The sequence below is a fragment of the Microtus oregoni genome, unplaced genomic scaffold, assembly GCF_018167655.1.
Source record: "Microtus oregoni isolate MIOR12 unplaced genomic scaffold, Mior012 000005F_ref0000423, whole genome shotgun sequence".
Lineage (NCBI taxonomy): Eukaryota > Metazoa > Chordata > Mammalia > Rodentia > Cricetidae > Microtus > Microtus oregoni.
The window spans coordinates 27,758,754-27,780,904 of NW_024543064.1; the positions used below are offsets into that span (position 1 = coordinate 27,758,754).

A 22,151-nucleotide genomic window follows, 5' to 3' on the forward strand; every position below is an offset into this window, starting at 1 on the left:
TCTATGATGTTACAGTATAAAGTTAGAAAGGGGAGAAGGGAGGGCCGAAGGAAAGCAACCTGCTGAACCATGGGGCCAGATTCTACCTTTTACTTAAGCCAAGTATGACACACTCCCACCAAACACAAACTAGAGTTAAATTGCTAAGAGTCCTAGCATAAGGCAGAGGCAGGATTTCCATTGTACAAACCCACCAGTGACCCTCTCCAAGTCTTCAAAGTGCTCGGAAGCACAGAACTGCTCGCCTCTTTGCCACTGACTTCCAAACACCAGAATCTACCTAAAGACTAAGTTTCTGTTCCTTGTTAACCAGGATGCCAAATATTCCTGGGTTGGTTTTATCAAAGCAAAAGGTCAGAATTAGGAGCTGGAAGGATGGCTCTGGTTTGGAGCACTTGCTGCTCTATAGAGGACCCAGGTTCAGTTCCCAGCATCAACATGGCAGTTCACAACTGTCAGTAACTCTAGTTCTTGGGGATCTGGTGTACCCTCTGGCCTCTGTTGGCAAAAGACATGTGCATGCAGTGAACATGTATACACAAAGGCCAAACACTCATACACATAAAAATAAATAAATCTTAAAAAAAAAATTGGGAGTGGCAATTTACAGAAAGAAGACTTAAATATGAAGGACACCAACCAAATCCCACCACAGTAACCTAGTAGCATATAAGGCATGCTCAATCTTGGGAAGTAGACAGGGACTAGGTGCCAGATACACTACAGTGTGGTGTATGTGTGTGGTGTCCTGGGTTTGATCCCTAGTGCTGTGAGAGAAAGGAAGAGGACAGGAGGAAGGGGAGACAAAAGGAAGCTCTCCATATCTTAAACAGTCACGTCTCCGTAGACATACAATGCAGAGCAGAATTCATACGCACCTTTGTTTCTCCTGCAATGGGGGCCACATTGCAGACCTTCTTGGATCGTAAGGTGTTTATCACAGAGCTCTTGCCTACATTTGGATAGCCAATGAACCCAACACTGATTTGTTTCTTGTCTGTGTGCAACTGCAGAAAGAAAAGACTACCCATCATATAATATGCAGCCATAGAATCCCCCAGGTCAGGCTGTGTTACTTGGCTAATGGAAGACTACTTACTACAGTGCAGAGCAAACACAACTTGATGTGAAACTGAGTGAAGCCACGTCCTCAGAGGTTAACAACATATACATCAAACACAGGAAAAGAGAGCTTGTGCATCCCCTCATCTTGGTGCAGCACCAGGTACTGGAGAGGCTAACAGATCCCCACCCAGGACATGCATATCTGACCACAGCCTTGGCTGCATCAGCAGCAAAAGGCAAGTGCTCAGTCCCACCCAACTCTAACCACCACAGTGAGACCAACCCTCTAACACCCTGCTCCCCCAGGGCACCCAGACCTAAATATACAAACTTCAAGATTTCCTTCTGGAGATACAAACCCAAGGAAAATGCCCATGTCCCTAATTAATATTAGCTTTCAGTGATATCTATCACTCAACAATCCCCACATCAAAAGAGACACCAAGAGTCTATTAAGATTGTGGGAACTTTTGCTTTCAATTTGATACCAGTTCTATGTTGTCCAGGTTGGTTTCAAACTCCTGAGCTAAAGTGACTTTTTAGGGGGAGGAGGTTTCCTGTCTTTGAGTAGCTGAGATTAGAAGCTTGTGCCACTGTGCCCAGCACAGTATTTGAAGGCAGATCCAGGCTGGGAGGAGCCAGTTCTCATGGGAGAAGGCTAGCTGCGAAGTGGATTACCTGCCTGCCTCTATCTATCTTTCTATCAGGGTATCTGCCCAAATATTAAGCATACGAAGAAACAACAGGAAAGAGAGACAAACAACAGAAGAGACAAAGACCTCTACCAGAGAGCTGCAGGGACAGCACCCGAGTGGACCAGTGTGAATAGCATTTCAGCCAGAATGGTGAACACCAAGGAACAACCAGCCCAACACTGCTGTCCGCAGGACAGGGGAAGCAGGGGGCGTGGAAGACGTGCGCAGGGAAGACGGACAGAAGCAACCTAATTGTGCTCAGCATCAGCAGACAACAGGAGGCCGAGGCAGAAAGACTGCTGCAAATTCCAGGCCAACCTTGGCTACACAGTGAGTATGAAGCCAGCCGGGATCACAGTGAGATCTGGTATCAAAACACCACAAAATAAAAAACCCTCCCCATAAAACATGAGTTCAAGAGAGACAGGGAGTATGCACGAGTACCACTTCTAACTGGACTTATAGCTCAGTAGTAACAAGTTCTTATTAGCATGTCCATGGCTCTGGATTCAATGCCACACACACACACACACACACACACACACACACACACACACACAAAACCAAAAAAACCAATGAACCAAAATGAATCAACCAACCAAAGAAAAAACACACACTCAACCACAACAACAACAACAAAAACCTAGTCCTAAATTTTTAAGGCAGGACACATTTAATAAGTATGTAAAACCATGGGGAAGAGTTGGGGAAATAAGAAATAAGTCATAAACATGTACTAATAGCACATAGGAAATACCAGAAATGATGGCTAAGAGTCAAAAATTGCTTCTGGGAAATGAGGAAGGGTGGGACAAGAGCCATGTCTTTTGTTAGAGCCAGGCAGAAAGGGGGGATCTGGTTCCAGGATATTCCTGAAGTGATGGGGATGACAGAGTATGGGGCTGGGCACCTATCCTCTGGCAAAGGCTGAATCACTAGGCATCAGGGATACGGCACAAAGAAGGACAAGAGAGAAATGAGGAAACATCTCAGACCCCTCAGACTCCACATGGCCTGTGGGTTTTTATACCTATAAACAGTAAGAAGTGAGCCAGCAGTTTTGAGACAGATTTCATTATGAAGCCCATACCGGCATTAAACTTTTTGTCTGTTTGAGACAGGGTTTCTCTATAGCTTTGGACCCTGTCCTGGAACTCACTCTGTAGGCCAGGTTGGCCTTGAACTCATAGAGAGGATTAAAGGCTTGCATCACCACCCACTGCCTGGCCAGGCTTCAAGTTTTTGATCCTCCGCCTCAACCTCCCAGATGCTGACCTGAAGTTAGCAACTTTGGACACCCAAGCCAGCCCCTCACATAAAGTCAGCTCTACAACTATAGCAGAAGCAGCCCCCTACCTTCCCAAACTGCCGCAGAAGCTGAATGAATGCTCCTTTTCCAAAGGGGTTGGTGAGACTCGCATGGAAAGCAAGTGTTGGGTAGTCCTGGGAAAGCACAGCGACCCATCGTTTCTAGGGGAGAAAAAAAAATATGCTAGTAAATTATAGTTTGTTTGTTTACAATATTCGGAAGAATCTGAGCTGGAATTACTGGATGGCTTCAAATAGTGTTGCCTAAGGGAACAACAGCTGTAATTCTTTGAGATGTTCTTTCAAGTATGACAGCTAGTGCTTTGTCTTTCGTCTAATAACTGACTGCAAAACAATATTCCAGAAAAGCTATCATTGACTACCAAATGCAATTAATGGAACACAATGGGGAAGCAGCCAGTGACTGGCAATTGCCTCCACGGAGGGGACAGAAATTCCTGCAGGGCTGCCCCCAGTCCGAGGACAGAAGGTGGCTTTGCCCACCATGAGCGTTCATATTAGCCCTGTTTTCATAAGAACGTGCCAGTGACCATAGTTCCAAGAGTGTGACCTTTCTGGGCTGTGTAGAGAACCATGCACTAATGTGCAGCGAAAGGTTTGTCCTAGCTGCCTCTGCTAGGACAAGTTCATAAGCTGAACTTACTGTCGCCCAAGTTGGAACAAGATCACACTTATTGAGTACAAAAATGAGGTGTTTCCAGGGTTTTTCCTTTTTCAAGTAAGTTTCGATGTGAGGGGAACGAGTACCCATGGGATCTCTAGCGTCAAGTACTTGAACTACAACATCTGATGAGTCGATCACCTGCAAATCAAAGAGGCAGAAATGAAAAGAGGCAAAATGAAGGGGGACATTTAAGGGAACCCAAAGGAAGAAAATAGCATTTAGAGGCAACTGCAAATAGTCTACTGAGGAGAGTGGGTGTGTGACATCCAGTCTCAATGCCCAATGAGCAGAATTCCAAAGTTTTTCATTCTAAGAATATACAAAACTTTTCAGATTTCAAATAGGAAAGATAACTTAGAGCAAATCTACCTGACTCACAAGTACTAGGTATACGAGGTACGTATGAGTTTGTGTATTTTACAGAAAATTAAATCTGCTTAGTTTACCTTTATGGTACTAGTTTTCTATTATGGTTGTGCTTGGAATTCCTAATAACACTATTCAGTCAGTTCAAAAGCACTAGGTCAGCACTCAGGAGTATGCACCTTTCTTCCCTTCCCAGACATGTGCTCCCCCTTGCAGACAAGATAGTGAGGCTGAATACCCTACAATTCTTATGCCGCATTAACCACGTGGGGCATCACCCTAACAGGTAATCTACAGAAGACTCACAGGCAACACAGAACACAAGTGCTCTTCCTTTCAAGCACTGTGGTTATATGCCGGAGGCTACATCACACTTCTTCATGGAGTGAAGAGAGGAAGCCAGCAACAGAACGTTATTTCATCTGAGAGCTTTCGCTGTCAGTCAGTGCCTGCAAACTCATAAATTTGAAGGAGCCGCCCAGGGACTACCACAAGTCTTACCTTGTAGAGCTCTCCCCAGATTCTTTTCGACTGCCCCTTTTTATATATCTCTTCTTGAGCTTCATTTCTAGGGAAGAAAGGACAGGAAATGAGCAACTGAAGCATTATCAAGATTAAAGGGAAACGGTGGTGGTTCATGCCTATAATCCCAGCACAAAAGAGACAGAAGAGGAGCTCTGTGGTCAGACAACTTGGTCTACACGGTTAATTCCAAGCCAGCAAGGACTGTATAAGACTCTGCCTCAAAAATGCAAATAAACACACATACACAACAACAACCAAAACCAAAAAAGCCCAAAATATACCAAAGGAAAGAATACCTAAAATGATGCACAGTTGGCTTTAAGAAGGAAGGACGGTGCCAGGAGTGGTGTGCACACCTTTAATTCTAGCACCATGAAAGCAGAGGCAGGAGGAGCTCTGTGAATTTCACGCCAGCCAGGGTTACACAGTGAGACCCTGTATCAAAAGGTGGGTAAAGGAGGGGCTGGAGACAACAGTTAAGACTGCTTACTGCTCTCGCAGAGGACCTGAGTTCATTTCCTCACACACATACGGTTGGCTCACAACTGTCTGTTACTCCAGTCCTGAGAGATCGGAAACCTTTTCCTTGTCTCTGCAGCCACCGTACACATGTGGTCCACACACTTATGTGCCGGCAAAACACACTAAGATAATAAAATCAATCAATCAAAACAAAACAAACAACTCCCCCCAAAACCTTAAACACACATATTTAAAAAATAAACACACATAATTAAAAAATAATAAAAATTAAAAACCACAAAAAGAATCCTACTAAAAAATAAATAAAAAGAAGGACATTATGACATATTGCCATGAGACTGAGTGAACCTTGAAGGTACCATGTCACATGAAATAAGCCAAACAAAAGGATAAACAATGTGTGATTTCCTTCATCCATACATAGTCCTGTCAAACTAGGGTGATGAGAATTCAGAGCTGACAGTGATATGGCTGGGCACCAATGCAAATTCTATGCCACATGTATGTTACAATAAAAAAATAAGTAAATAAAAAGGGAAAAGGCACGGTTGTAGTTAGACACTGTCACCAGGAATTTAGAAGGGCACAGCAGGACCTGTGTCACAACCTACACTTCATAGCTCTCGAGAAAGGCACTTTTCTGGATAATTTCTAATTGCTTACTTACTAGCCTCAAGGACATTTATTTAAGAAAAATGAAACAAAAATAGTCTGTCCTCCCCAATTATCTACTCTACCTTTTAAAGGAAGTCGACAGCAAAGCCAACAAAAAAGTTCAAATATTGGCCAGTGAGATGTCTGAGTAAAGATGTGAGTTTGATCCCTGGTGGAAGGAGAACAAGCTGTCCTCTGACCACACATGTACACTGGGGCACATATGCATATGCACATACAAACAAATAATAATTAAATAAAAAAGTTAAGTCAGGCAGTGGTGGCACACGCCTTTAATCCCAGCACTCAGGAAGCAGAGACAAATGGATCTCTGTGAGTTCGAAGCTAGCCTGGTCTACAGAGCAAGTTCATGGACAGCCAAAACTGTTACACAGAGAAACTCTGTCTCAAAACAAACAAACAAAAAACACACCAAAAAAACCCCCCAATAACAACAAGAAGAAAGCTGGGGGTGGTGGAGTGTGCCTGTAATCCCAGCACAGGGGAAGGCATAGACAGGAAGATCTCTGAAGATTGTTAGCCAGCCAGTCAAAGCAATCAGCAAGTTCCAGGTATAAGAGATACTGTCGCAAAAACTCAACGTGAAGGGCAATAGAAGAAGATAGCTGTGGGCTGGAGAGATGGCTCAGGGATGAAGAGCACTGGCTGCTCTTCCAGAGGACCCAGGTTCAATTCCTAGTATCCACATGGTAGCTTAAAACTATCTTTAAATTCTAGTTCCAGGGGATCCAATGCCCTCTTCTGGCCTCTATGGGTGCCAAGAACATATTTGGTGCATACGTACGAACATGCAAAGTACCCATACACATATAAAATTTTTTTAAAAGGTTGACCATTCAAGTTGACCTTTCTGTCCATGTGCACAGGCACATCCCTCCACATGAACACAAACATTCAAATAATTCTAATAATGAATATGCTACTTCTCTGTTTGGTCTCGATGGCCTGCTCTTTTCTCTACTGAGACGGGATGGCAACAGCAATGAGGTGACACCATCGTAGTCTTCACATTTCTGTGAGACAGCTAAACCTGCCCGCACAGTCCTCCAGCACTGCCTCAGAGAAGCTAAGCCTATCTACAGGACAAGGTGGCAGCTGCCTATCAAAAGTTCGCACACCCTTTGATTTGATATAATGACTTGCCAATCAGTAATCCTTTTTGGTTTTGTTTTGTTTCTTCATTTGTTTTGTGAGGTAGGGCCTCACTATGTAGTTCTTGCTGTTCTGGAACTCACTCTGTAGACCAGGCATTCTCAAACTCACAGAGATCCACCTGCCTCTGCCTCCGAGGTGATGGAGGATTAAATGTGTGTGCCTCTCAATAATCCTTAGGGATGAGGAAGACACAGTGTCACTGATGACCACAGGAGAACCTAGAAACAGCACAACTATCCAATTAACAAAGCGTGCCACAATGAAAGTCTACTGAAAAAGGTATATTTGTAAATAAAAAATTACTATAGCTAGGTGTGGTGGCTCACGCTTTTAAGACTAGCACTTGGGAGGAAGAATAGGAGGATCTCTGTGAGTTTGAGGCTATGTAATAACTCTACATGGTGAGTTCCAGGTCAGTCAAGGCTAAATAGCAGACTCTATCTCACAAAAGAGGTATTGCGGGAATCCCGATGGGTGATTTGCCATTTTTAGCATATGACTCCCCACAAGATTGAAGAAAGCTTACGATCCTTCCTCTCCTTTCCCTATTCCTCTTCCAAACAATATAAAATGAAAATAAAAACTCACCACACAAAGTAGGACACATACATATGAAAATGCCATAATGAAAACCATCACTGTGTGTGGTAATTTAAAAATAAGCGGAGGGTGGGAAGATGGCTTACTGTGTAAAAATGGTCTCTGTAAGCCCGACAACCTGAGAGTCAGATCCCCAGGGCCCACATGGAGAAGGAGGGAATCAACTCCTCTGACCTCCTTACTGTGGCACTTATATATCCACACAGACATACACAAAATAAAAGGATACAAATTTTAACAAACGAGCAAACCCCGAAACCTTTATGCAGGTTCATCACATTTTCATATTATCTTTGAAAGGTCATAGAAAAAGATCAACCATAAGCTGCAGTGATCTAGAGACCCAGGAAGCCAGAGCCAATCTCCAACTTAACTACATTCTGTAATTATCGAATGGCAGTGTACACCACTAACTTACAGAAGAAGAAAACATTACTCCTTTCTCCTTGGGAGTGAAGAGCAGTATGCGGTGATGAAGCCATGTGGAATTATTTTTGGTCTGGCCTCCACTGCACTGACACCTCTAGTCTGAGGAAACTACTTGTGAGCGCCACCACCACGCCCCACAGCAGCACGAAGGGCTCAGAGAAGACATTCTGTAGCGAGCACAGCAGCAAGGATCAAATGCGTACCTTACACCAGTGTCCTCCGTTACCAAATCACGGTCCTTGCCCTGGTCATAGCTCTCAGTGGACATTTCAGCATTTTCTAGAAGGGACTGCATATCACTTGCAAACAAGTTTGGCCGCTTTCTCTGTGACTTTGGACCAAATGTACTTTCAAAACTTTCAGTATCAAGAATGTGAACCTTTGCATTCTGAAGACGAAGGAGAAGCACAGGTAAGATGTAGGAAAACATTGAGCACAAAGCTAAAACCACCCGGGGAAAGGGAAAGGTGTCTGCACTTATTTTTTCGAGACCACACCAAAACCTAGGAGAGCAAAGACCCAGTATGGATTTAAATCTGCAATGCTTGTTTAAATTGCACAAGGGTTTCTTCTTTTCTGCAATGCTATGAGCTTCCCCGCAGGAATCTAAAGGCAATACAGACACCAAGTATGAACAGCCAAGTGAGACTTGCCAAACTCTGCTTTCCTTCCCCAGCACAGACTCCAGTCAAACGTAATCAGGGCTACAATGATGAAAATTAACCTATCTTTTCTGACCCTTCTTTGGAGCTTTCAAACAAGGTGCATAAAATTCGCCAAATTCACAGGTTTTGTCAAGGACAATCAGTCAAATTTGTGTTTTTTTCTTTTTTAAACCAACTGTAAATGTCAACTTTTTCTTGGAAGTTAATTTCTCTCATGGCTAAAAGGAATTGCTTGTTTTATAAGCTGCATTTTGTTTCAGATAACATTCTCCCTAATTTAGGTAACGTTTTTATTAAATGCACATGGAAACTCTTCAGATGAAAAACATCTAGCAAAAGTCCAAAATGATAGGTTAGATGTGATAAAGGAATCTGATACTAACTAGAACTTGATGCGCCTGTAAAGGAGTTACAGGCATAGGAATTCTTGAAGCAGGATAAAAGTCCAAGATTGAGTTAGGATCTCCCACGTATCAGAATGTTAAGAGCTTGCAGAGACTCCTTTAAAACAAAACAAAAACACACCTTCTTCCCCTTAGTACAAAGCCCTGGTAAGGACCAGCTAGGAAAGTGCTGAGTGATGCAGCAGCCCATGCCTTCCTATCGTCCACCAACCCCCAACTTTCTCTGGTCTTTCAGTGGCCACCATTTACTTTCTACCGGAGGGATCACCCACAAGGAAAGAGCACTTCCTGTGGCAATGTGTTCTAAGTCAGTGGGAGTGGGCTGGGGAGGGCTCACTCAGTAAAGCCACTTTATCCCTGGAAGGCACAGGGTAGGGGTGGAGAGATGGCTCAGTGGGTAAGAGCACTCTTCCATAGCACCTGGGTTCAATTCCCAGCATCCACAAGGTACTAGCAACTGTCTCTAACTCCTGTTCCAAGGAATCTGATATACTTGCAGGCAAAACACCAATGTAAATAAAATAAACTCCTGCAAAAAAATTATAAAAGAAAAAAAAAGACGCAGTGGTGTGAATCTGTAATTGCAAGGAGAGTACACAGTACAGCAGAAACAATAGCGACCCTGCCTCACAAGGCTGAATAAAGGTGAGAATCCAGTTCTGAAAGTTGCCTAACAGCACACACGCGAGTACACACAAAACCGATATATCAACTTTTAAAACAAGTATGAGCAAAAAATATCCTTAGAAATCTCCTAACTAGGCTGGAAAGATGGCTTAGCAATTCAGAACACATACTACTCTTCCAGAGGACCCACAATTTCCAGCACCCACATCACATGGCTCCTAACTCTAATACCAAGGGATGTGAAAACTCTGGCCCCCGAGAGCACCTGTACTCACATGCACATATACATCACACACACACAATTAAATCAAATCTTAAAGAAAATCTTATAACCTATGAAGCACATGGTTTTGAACCCGTAAGCTTACTATAATACTGCACAATTAAAGTACATACACAAAGTTATGCTTTTATTACCCTGCTACAGAAATACATCTACCAGACAGAAATGAATGTGCAAAAGTTAAAACATATCTGATTTGACTTCACTGTGCAGAACCATTTCAGAACTAGAGTCCACACCATGCCACAGCCTCCAGATTAAAATAGGAAGGGCTTTCAAAGCCAAAGCAGAAAGCTCGCCAATTATTCTTAATATTTTCCTGCATTAAAACACAAGCTAGGCTGGGTGGTAGAGGTGCACACCTTTAATCCTAACACTTGGGAGGTAGAGGCAGGTGAATCTGTGTAGGTTCAAGGTCAGTCTGGTCCACATAATGAGTTCCAGGACAGCCAAGGCTACATAGAGAAACCCTGTCTTGAAAAACTGAAACAAAACAAAACAAACCCAAAACAACAACAACAACAACAAAAACCAACAATAACAACAAATACACAAGCAAGCTGCCTCCTACGACTGAAGGTTCCTTCGTTCCACACATCAGATATCTGAGCTAGGAACAACTGGAACAAGCAACAATGCAATAAATCCACAAAAGAATTCTGTTCTTCCCAGAAATGGGATTCAATAGTTGGTTAGAAGATGGCTTTAGGGAGAAGAGACAAAGAGAACAAGGGAAATGAGCAACTTGTCTGTGGTTCATGAATTATGCTCATATGTTTCCCTGAAAGAAAACAGTCACTCCACTAATAGGTGCCATTCTTCTAGCCCATCATAAAACAGAACATAATTGACAAAACCTGAGGCAATAGGCAGCTTTGCTTTTGATTTCTGTTCTGTAAGTAAACACTTTTCTTTGAACTGTTTAATCCTTGTATGCATGTCAGTGTTTTCCTCCCCTCCTCAGACTGGCACTGAAGCATGTGCACTGTTTCTGGGAATTATTCAACGCAAGTTAAAACGTGCAGGCAAACATTAGGCCACTTCTTTGTTCTGTGTGAACTATTCTGCTCTGGCCAGACTCAGCCCTTACTGTACTACAAAACTCCAGTGAACAACAATCTGAACGCACCCTTTGCTTCAGCTGAAACCACCTCCAAGATTTCACAAAGGCTGGGAAGCATAAAACACCGAAGGACTCCTTCCATCTCAACCTTCATTCTATATCTCCCCAGAGACGATGAGCTATCACTGCCAATCCCAGGGGCCTCCTAGCCAGTCTGGTCTACTTAGTAGGTTCCAGGCTGATGAAAGAACCTGCCTCAAAAAGCAAAAAAGGGGGCTGGAGAGATGGCTCAGAGGTTAAGAGCATTACCTGCTCTTCCAAAGGTCCTGAGTTCAATTCCCAGCAACCACATGGTGGCTCACAACCATCTGTAATGGGGTCTTGTGCCCTCTTCTGGCCTGCAGGCATACACACAGACAGAATATTGTATACATAATAAATAAATAAATATTAAAAAAAAAAGCAAAAAAGGGAAGGTAGGTAGTGCTGAGGCTGTCTGTGGTCTCCACAAGCACTTGTGAAGGCATGCATGCATACACACACAGATAACATTCCTAACAGCTATCACTTCTTTAGCCTTATTAGCAGGGTGCTGCATGCTCACTGGGCCACACACAGGTGCTTCAGGTGTATCCAAACATGAAAAGAGGCACGTTCTCTTTATGGCAGGGAAGTTAAGATTCGCGGAGAAAGGTAACAGGATAGAGGAGGGGATGAGTGAAGACTGAAACTCAGGTCTGGCTGCAAAGCACTGCACCCCCTGGGCCAGACTCAGTCCATACAGAGAGTGGCAAAGGAGAGAGCCAAGTCTCCTAGTTTCCACTGCTGCCTATGAAAGCCAAAGACAAACAGAGGTTATCTACTCAGAGCTGGTCCACAAAACCCTACCACCAACATGGTGCTTCATCTTACATGAGGCTGGATTCGATCACGCAGAAGAGACATCGGTAACTTGCTTTGTTTCATGACAACTTTGTATGGATCCTTCATAACTTTATCCATTTCTTCTTGAAATTTTTGTAATGATGCCTGCTTGATCACACGAGTGTTTCCTATTTCACAGATAAAGACATTGCCATTTAATAAGGGATTGGTTTTGCTTCTGCCCTCATCTTCTCACTGACGTGGGGAAGGCAAGATGATAGGTCATTCGCCTCTCTTGTACTTGCACACCAGGAATTCACCCACCAACTCAGACACACAATGGGTTTCAACAGTTTTCCGAGCCCAACTTCCTGATTGGAGGAAACCAAAAATTAAACAGAACTGAATGGAACTGAGATCTGACAAATGTCTTAGTTCCTGCCAGTTCTGGCAAAGAAACCTGGAGCCAATCGCAGCTGATCATTCACAGAGACAGAGAAGAAACCCAAAAAAACTCAGAGTTAAGAGAGCTCAAAGGGACTGCTAAGATATTCAGGACATCTACAAGGAGACAATGGCATCTGGAGAATGCCAGACTTCTGAGGTTAAAGAAAGCATCCAGGTCCACAGAGCACATGCAGACACGAGCATGAAGCACTCACACTGACTATTTGCCAGGCACCATGCTAAGCAGGTCACATGGATTTCTTCTTAAATTGACTTATGATGGGGAGGACCACTGCCCTTGTGTGATCAGAGGACAACTTGGAGGAGTTACTGATGTCCTTTCCTCCTTCCATTATGTGGCTTCCAGAGACAGAACTCAGGTAAGTACGAGGGTAACCATCTTTACCACTGAGCTATCTCACGAGCCCCCCCCCGCCCCTTTTTCTTGAGTGAAGGTTTCATGTAGTTCAGGCTAGCCTTGAATTTCTGATTCTCCTGCCTCCATCTCCCAAGTGTTGGAATTATAGGTGTGCTCCACTATAACCATCTTGAGATGGTACTTTTCTTATCCCCATTTTAGAAATTAGGAAATTAAGGGACAGAGACTTAATAACTTGCCTCCAGTCACACACACACACACACAACTTGATTCCAAATTCAGATACTCTGGACCTATCTGGAGTCCCAGTACCCAGCTCCATGATAAACAACCCCTCCACAGCCTTCTCTGGCATTCACGTACATCAATATTTACTTCCTTTGTGGTGATGGGGGTAGCCCCTAGGACTCTGTGTATACCGGGCAAGCACTCTCCCCTGAGCTCCTCCTGATTCTTTGCTTCTTTCTGTTTCAGTTCAGCCCATCAGAAGGCATTAAACAAAGTGACAGGCAAGGGTTACCTGCACTAGCACAGGGGTCAGATGCCAGGCAAGCCAGGCAAACAATGACTATCTCTACATTACAGTGGAGAGCAGGAATTCCTAAAGAAGCGCCAATCCCCGTGACTGGAGAAACTCTCCTCACTACTTCAAGTACCAATAAAGGCCTCACCCTGCTGCAAGGCAAATGGAGCAGAGCACCTGCAAGGCCACTTCTTGTGCAACCATCTCCCAGGTAACTAGAAACCAAGAGGTGTATGGGCCCAGGTCTGCAGACACCTTTTGTTTTGTTTTGTTTTTCAAGACAGGGTTTCTCTGTAGTTTTGGAGCCTGTCCTGGAATTAGCCCTTGTAGATCAGGCTGGCCTCAAACTCACAGAGATCCGCCTGCCTCTGCCTCCCGAGTGCTGGGATTAAAGGTGTGTGCCACCGCCACCTGGCTCTGCAGACGCTTTTGAGGAAGGTGCTATCTGCCTCTGTGGTCTGGAGGGTCCACTTCTGACTAAGAACTCGTGCTCTTCCAAAGGAACAGTGTGTGGAGCCCACCACTTTCTCAGCCCTCTTCCCACTATGGGTATTCTTTCTCTATTTCCCTTTTAGAACCTTTGGCAGTCTCACTCACCAAAACCTTTTAGACATTTCAGGGTTTGAGACCTTTTCATACGCCATACATTGGTAGAGCAGAGATACGGGACGATACTTACCAAACCATTTAATATTGGTAGAGCAGAGATACGGGACGATACTTACCAAACCATTTAATATTGGTAGAGCAGAGATACGGGACGATACTTACCAAACCATTTAATATTGGTAGAGCAGAGATACGGGACGATACTTACCAAACCATTTAATATTGGTAGAGCAGAGATAGATACGGGACGATACTTACCAAACCATTTAATATTGGTAGAGCAGAGATACGGGACGATACTTACCAAACCATTTAATATTGGTAGAGCAGAGATACGGGACGATACTTACCAAACCATTTAATATTGGTAGAGCAGAGATAGATACGGGACGATACTTACCAAACCATTTAATATTGGTAGAGCAGAGATACGGGACGATACTTACCAAACCATTTAATATTGGGCTCCACTCGTGCTACTGTGCCAGAAGCCACAGCTGACTGATACTGCAGTGGCTTAATCACTTTACCACGACTGTTCCTAAATTGAGGAAATAACAGATTTGGGTTGACGACAGAAGAAAGGCAGCAACAGCACAGGCTGGCGTACAGACCATGCTTTCCATCCAGAGGACTTGGGGGGATTTAAGATGATCATGAAATACAGACTCAGTAAACAAAAAGTCCTTCTACATTTGAAACAGATTGCCCAAAAGCCGTTTAACCTCTTGCAACAGAGCACGTAATGATTTCTGCTAGATGAGTAACAATGCCGATGTTTAAAAATCCATTTACTGTTTGTTTGCTTTTTAAAAAAATCACATACTTGAGTTTTTTTGGTAATTATTTAAAGGCTGGTTTAAATGAATTTTAAGTAGAGAATGATTTATCCTGGAACTCAAAATTCTAAAACAAACTGCAAAGTAGGCGACAAAGGCAGGTTAGGTTACTGACGTTTGTGTTTTACACACAACTTTTAGAAGAAATGAATCTAATTACCAAACAAATTAAAACCAGCTAGCAAAATGCCACTCTCAGCAAGTCCCTGGAGTGGAGGCTGCCTCAGCAGAACTCCGGGCTGTGAAGAGCATCCCAGTGCCACAATGCTGTGATCTGAAGTCTGGCTCTAAAAGTCAAGTTTCCTGGCAGTTTTCATAAGTAGTCTATACACTCTGTACTTGTATCTGATGGGTACTTAATTGAGATTTGACACAGCACTGTTGGAGATCAGCGTGTAAGGAACAGGAGGACCACATGCCATGAAGTGTTAGGAAACAACCACCGCTTCACCATCTACTGCCCTGCCTTTAACTGTGCTATCAAAGCAACCCTCATAGGAAAGAAATGATGTCCTGCTCCTATTTGGAGAAAGTAGGGGTGGGAACAAAGGGTGATTAAGTCTCAGTTTTAAATCCAGGGTATAGGGCTGGAGAGATGGCTCAGTGGTTAAGAGCATTGCCTGCTCTTCCAAAGGTCCTGAGTTCAATTCCCAGCAACCACATGGTGGCTCACAACCATCTGTAATGAGATCTGGTGCCCTCTTCTGGCCTGCAGGCATACATAGACGGAATATTGTATACATAATAAAGAAATAAATATTTAAAAAAAATAAATAAATCCAGGGTATAGACAAAAGGAAAGGTTGGCCATGCCCAATGCTCACCTGCGCTCCTTTTGCCTGTACATATTCAGGCGCCGAATTGTGGCCCGGTCCCTCATGTTTTGGCCTCCAGCTCCCTGTACTCGATCTAGAAACAAACAATAAACCATCTGATAACCAACAATTGGTTAAGTACAGTCATTGTTTAACTGCACCGAACAGCTTATTCAACTAGCCAAGCTAACTTCGTCAAAGAATGCCTATTCTCTCCGTATGCTGCTCCAATAAATGACTTTGAGAATGTGCTAAGACAAGGCTAGAGACTTCCAAAAGAACGGGATGCAGTTACCACCAATTTTCATTCTGGCACTGGCTCCTAGCTGTCCCCACTACCGGCCTCACCTCAATCCACACGACCGTCACATAAGGAGATATGTCATGCCGACGTTATGTGCTACAGACTAGGAAACAGAGACACAGTGAGTGGTCATGCTGTGCCAGTATCATACAGCTGCTAATCGGCACGGCCAGAATTTAAACACAAGCATCTGATCAGCCTGTGCTCTCCACCACAAAGGATACCTAGGTCTCTATTTAACAAATAAATTAATAAAATAGAACAACAACAAGACAATAGGGGCTGGGGAGATGGCCCAGTAGTTAAAGCACTGGTGTTTCTTATAGGGGGCGAAGGTTTAGTTCCCAACACCCATGTGACAGCTGACTCTAGTCTAGGGGACTCAACACCCTTTTCTGACCTCTGCAGGCCCCAGGCACACACAGTGATGTGTGTGTGTGTGTACATGCACGCGCAAGCAGGCAAAACACAAATACACATAAAATAATCTTAAAAAAATAGAGTTAGCTGGGCGGTGGTGGCGCACGCCTTTAATCCCAGCACTCGGGAGGCAGAGGCAGGCGGATCTCTGTGAGTTCGAGGCCAGCCTGGTCTACAAGAGCTAGTTCCAGGACAGGAACCAAAAGCTACGGAGAAACCCTGTCTCGAAAAATAAAAAAAATAAAATAAAATAAAAAAATAGAGTTGCAGTGTTGGCAAAACTGAGAAAAGAAAAATAAACTACACAGAGCCAATCTTCAAAGAATCATCCTGCAGCCAGCATGCATTCTCCAAACCCCATATTTTTGATTGTTTGAGACAGGGTCTCTCAATGTAGCCTCACTGGCCTCAAACAGAGATCAGTCTGCCTCTGCCTATCAAGTACAGGAATTAAAGATGTGAATTACCAGTCCGCACCCCCCCCCCCCAGGCCTTTTTTTTTTTTTCTTCCCGGTTTTCCAAGACAGGATTTTTCTGTTTTCCCTTAAACTCACTCTGTAGACCAGGCTGGCATCACACTCACAGAGATCCACCTGCCTCTGCCTCCTCTGCTGGGATTGAAGGTATGCGCCACTACCACCCAGCGACCCTCTCTTAAATAAGGACTTTGAAGACCAACCTGAGCAGCAGCACAGAGCAGCCCCACAAAGCAACTTCACAGCACGCTCAGGCACATTTATTTAGATACTTCATTAAACTCAAGATTTCAATTTGAGAAACTTATTCTTCCCATTTTACTCTGCCTTGCTCCAGAATAAAGAAAGTATCTGTGGCCGGGCAGTGGTGGTGCACGCCTTTAATCCCAGCACTTGGAAAGTAGAGGCAGGTGGGTATCTGTGAGTTCGAGGCCAGCCTGGTCTACAAAGTGATTTCCAGGACAACCAGAACCGCTACACAGAGAAACCCTATCTCGAAAAACCAAAACCAAAACCAAAAAGAAAGGAAAGAAGGAAGGAAGGAAGGAAGGATAAATATTTTCAAAGGAAATACTCTAGTTGGAGAGATGGAGGGTTAGAGATGGGTCAGTGGTTAACAGCACTGACTGCTTCTCTAGAGGACCCAGGTTCAATTCCTAGCACCCACATGACAGTTCACAACTATCTGTAACTCTAAGATCTGATACCTTCACACAGACGTACAAGCAAGTTAAATACCAATGCGTGCAAAATAAAAACAAATTTTAAAAAGACAAAGAACTGCCAGGCGGTGGTGGCGCACGCCTTTAATCCCAGCACTCAGGAGGCAGAGGTAGGTGAATCTCTGTGAGTTCAAGGCCAGCCTGGTCTACAAGAGCTAGTTCCAGGACAACCTCTTAAGCTACAGAGAAACCCTGTCTCGAAAAAACAAACAAACAAAAAAAGACAAAGAACTATTTGTAGTCTTAAAAGTCAAGACATGATGATGCTTTTTTTTAAAAAAAAAAATTGGGTTATATTCCACATAAATTATGGTCTATATGCTGATACCTGAAGCTTCTGGGTTTAGAAGCCGTGTATCTAGAAACCCTCTTTTTGAACTCATAGCTAGTTCTCCTATTCTAAACTGTTAATAATTCTATTCACTTAATGTGTGGGTGTCTTGCCCAAATGTCTGTGTAACTAATGTACACAGTGCCAGGTGTTAGATCCCTTGGAACTGGAGTTACAGACGGCTGTCAGTATCGTGGGTGCTGGAAACCACACCCAGGTTCTCTGCAGGAGCAGCCAGCGCTCTTAACCCCTGAGCCATCTCTCCAGCCCCTCATAATCTAAATTTTAAGAGAAAACCCAAAATAAAACTAAATTACTGGAACTCTTGATGGAGAAGTACACACACACATCTGGCTCTGTGCCCTTTTACTGACTACCTCTTTCTACTCATCCCCAAGGCTCACATCTTAAAACTGTTGATGAACTTAAACTCTCCTTAAAAAACAACATCAAACGAATGGCCAACCAGTCCTAAATGTTTTCCAAATAAATGGTATTATATGACTAAATACTGCTATGAAAGATAGCAAAGTAATGCAGCAACTTTAAACTTTTCGACATTTCTATTTAGTATTGCTACACGAACAGTGTATATGTATGTCTGGATGTGAGTATATGCCTGTTAGTGTAGATGTCTTGAAGGCCTGAGGCATCATACACCCCTTGGAGCTGGAGTGACAGGCAGTTGAGAGCCAGTTGAACTGGGTGCTGGGAATTGAACTCTGGTCCTCCTGCAAGAACAGCGTGAGTGAGCTCTTAATCTCCCAGGGGTCTCTCCAGCCTCCTTGAGTGCCTTTATAATTCTAAAGCCTTAATTATGCAAACTGAAAGAAAATACTGAGATCAGCTACCCTTGCAGCTCCATGAAGACAAGAGCAGATCTAAACTTTTTATTATTATTATTATTTTGTTAGTTTGAGACAGGCTTTCACTATGTAGACCAGGCTGACTCCGAACTGAGATACGCCTGCTCTGCCTTCCCAGTGTTAAACACCCGTACTAAAATCATCGTCATATTTATCTGTAGGGTTGCCTATACAACATCTGATACCAAGAGCCAATGGTACATCTATCACTTAATGGTCAAAGCTAACGTGGCACGAATGTAATGGTCAAGGGTAAAAGGTCCCCTGGGTCAACCTACTCCACTTTGTGTTTTCAGAGTCTGTGTCCTGTAGCCCAGGCGACCACGAACTCGCGATGCTCCTGCCGAGGGCTGGGATGACAAGCGTGTGCCAGGACTCCAGGCTCCTAGTCCACTTTTCACCTGCCTTTCTCTATACCTCAGCCTGAGAGGCGGGCAGACCTGCCAGAGGCTGGCATGCCGCGTGCCCCAACTCTGGAGTGGGTACCCACACTGCGGTGCTCGCCGCCCAGGCCGGGCCTTCCTCCCCCGGGTTCCCGCGGCCTAGATCCGCCCAGCTCGCCGTACCCGGGTTGGTGCTGGCTGACGACCGATTGACGGTGCTCCGTCCTTTGTACTTGGGCTTCACCATCCTGGCGACACTACCGACGCCGCTCGTCTACACGCGGGGTAGACCACTTCAGAACTTCCCTACCGGGAAGGCGACCTACGTGAAACACGTTGGGCCCCGAACGCGTGTGACGTCACTTCCGCTCGCGCCACGCGCGGCCCAGAAGGACTTCCTGAGAACCCGCGGCGTTTTCCTCGAGCTGGCCTAGCTCCGCCTTCGCCAGGCTCCCTTCTGCTTCTGGCCTAGCAACCGCCAAGCGTCTCCTCCATAGCAACATCCCGGTCACCCAGCAGCCCTGGACTCCCTGTGAGTCCCGCCTGAAAGAGAGAAGCCTCTTCTCAGGTCACTGCATGAACTGATCGGAATTTACCCTCCGAACCCTTCCAAAAGCTGCTCAGCAGCAGCAGGAAAATATCAGAACAGGCTATCCATCCCCTTCCTTCAAATTTTAGGCGGCAGTAGCGCTTGCATCTAATACGCACTAGGCTCTGAGTTCAAGCCTCAGCTCAAAACAAACAAACACTTCTACTCTCTAATGACTTATTATCACCAAGAGGGAGACAGATCCAAACTCCTTTCCATCCAGACAAAACTTGTGACCTGGCTCCATTTCCTCTGACCTCATTTGTCCCTCCTTCTGACATTTATACTGAATCACTCTTTCCCTGAATCTGCATTCCTTCTGGTCAGTTCCCCGCTCAAATATCATCTATCCATAGGAATTGCAGACCCTAACAAATAAATCAGTATAGTGGCACACACCTGTAGTATCAATATTCCAGAGACAGAGGAGGGAAGATTGCCACCGCTTCCAGGCCAGTCCAAATTATATAGCAAGACCTTGTCTCAAAAAAAAAAAAAAAAAAAAAGCCGGGCGATGGTGGTGCGCGCCTTTAATCCCAGCACTCGGGAAGCAGAGGCAGGCGGATCTCTGTGAGTTCGAGACCAGCCTGGTCGACAGAGCTAGTTCCAGGACAGGCTCCAAAGCCACAGAGAAACCCTGTCTCGAAAAACAAAACAAAACAAAAAAAAAAAAAAAAAAAAAAAAAACAAAACAAAAAAACCAAAAAAGAAAAATACAGGACATACTGAAATTTGAACTTTAGATAAAAAAAAATAAACATACTTTCTAGTTTATATTCCAAGCCTTGTTCAGGATATCTTAAAGACTCTAAGGATGTCTATGTCAAAAAAAAAAACTAAGGAAACATGATACACTTGAGACTTGAGAGGCTAAGGCAGGAGGATTGTCACAAGTTCAAAGCCAGCCTGAGTTACATAAAGACCCTACATCAAAATTTTTTAGTTGTTCAATTGTTGTTTTCTTTCTTTTTCTTTTTTGTTTGTTTGTTTTTGTTTTTCGAGACAGGGTTTCTCTGTAGCTTTGGAGCCTGTCCTGGAGCTAGCTCTTGTAGACCAGGCTGGCTTCGAACTCAGAAATCCGCCTGCCTCTGCCTTCCCAGTGCTGGGATTAAAGGCATGCGCCACCACTGCCCGGCCACTTGTCGTTTTCTAATTGAACTACATGCCCTTGATTAATCTGGCAGTTTATTCTACTGGTAGAAGTCTTTCCTGATTTATTGATTTAAACCAACCACTTCCTTCCTGTCATTCCATTCCACGATACTTCAGAGCGCACGCCACTAGGTGAGGATGGTCTCACTCACAAGAGGATTGGCTGTTTACCTGAATCTAGGTCATAAGCTTCAGAAGGCGGAAGCCTTGTACACATCTCCACCTCTGTGTCCTCAGAACCTAAAACAAAGCTGAGGTGGTGATGTGAGACTGTAGTCCAGCGTTTGTGAGGCTGAGCAGTAGGATTGCCCTGAGTTCAAGACTAGTCTAGCCTGGACTATATAAGGAGGTACAAGGCAGGCTATAGGAGACATTATCTTGTTTGTTTGTTTGTTTTTCAAGACAGGGTTTCCCTGTGTAGCCCGGGCTGTCCTGGAACTCACTCGTAGATCAGGTTGGCCTCAAGCTCACAGAGATCCGCCTGCTTCTGCCTCCCAAGTGCTGGGAAGAAAGGTGTGTGCCACCACTGCCCAGCTCCCTTTCCCTTAAGCTTTTGCTTTTCTTACCTCACAGACAAGTGTTACAAACCTCGACCTTGCTAGGAAGGTTATACCCCGATATGTGCCTAAGGAAACTCTGAGAACCAATCAAAGAAAGCTGCACATTCAGTGAGGAGCTGAAGATGGTCCCTTTGATCCCCAAATGAGGGTACAAGAGCCTCCTCCCAGAGAGATGATTAGATTAATGTGTTTCTGATGCCTCAACTTGGTACAAACCAGAATAAACACGAATGGCAAAAATCAGCCCATGAGCTCATGCAGGCTTTGATCAGAGACATAATTTCATTATGAAATTTTGAATCAGGCTGTTGTGAAGTCTTGCCAAAGAGTTTTATTTTCCCAGATGATACGGTGTGTTGTTTCTCCCCTACTCTCCGACCCTGGTACCAATTTCCCTTCTACTTTTACAGTCTGACCTATCGACTCTTCAAGCGCTATTTGCGGAGCCTGACAGCCAGCCTGGGTTCTACCAGCAGATGAAGAGCCTGATGACGGAGGTGAGTTCAGCTCAAGTTACTGGTGCCTTTTATTTATCCTCCTTCCCACAGTTTTAAGGCAGTGATTGTTTCTTCACTCTTTTCTTCCCCCTAATATATAGCAATCGGAGGAGGCATGACACCTCCAGGAGTTACGATTCCTCAGCTTTGCAGCAAACAGAATAGTTTAACTGCCCTGAACATTTGCAGGGTGATCCCATGAGCTGTGGTACACGAGCACATTGCAGACACAGTTCATACTGTGCAGATGCAAAGCCCTCTCTCTTTCTCCAGACCGAGGGTTACCGCCGCATCCTCAGCCGTCCTGTTGCTCATAGCCACGGGTCTGTGTGCATGGGGAGAGTCCC

The 22,151-nt window shown here is 44.4% G+C and overlaps 1 protein-coding gene across 1 annotated transcript in view; it reads right to left on the minus strand.

Moving 5' to 3' along the window:
- Window positions 1–19,346, minus strand: part of Gnl2 (G protein nucleolar 2) — a 28,503-nt gene extending 9,157 nt beyond the window's left edge. Inside the window, exons 1-9 of the mRNA XM_041652628.1 lie at window positions 19,190–19,346; window positions 15,514–15,598; window positions 14,297–14,391; window positions 11,941–12,080; window positions 8,190–8,374; window positions 4,621–4,687; window positions 3,733–3,891; window positions 3,117–3,230; window positions 879–1,007 (exon numbers count right to left, since the gene is read on the minus strand). Coding sequence (XP_041508562.1) covers window positions 879–1,007; window positions 3,117–3,230; window positions 3,733–3,891; window positions 4,621–4,687; window positions 8,190–8,374; window positions 11,941–12,080; window positions 14,297–14,391; window positions 15,514–15,598; window positions 19,190–19,253 — 1,038 coding nt within the window. The 5' untranslated portion in view covers window positions 19,254–19,346. The remainder of the gene's footprint in view (window positions 1–878; window positions 1,008–3,116; window positions 3,231–3,732; window positions 3,892–4,620; window positions 4,688–8,189; window positions 8,375–11,940; window positions 12,081–14,296; window positions 14,392–15,513; window positions 15,599–19,189) is intronic.
- Between the last annotated feature and the right edge of the window lie 2,805 nt (window positions 19,347–22,151).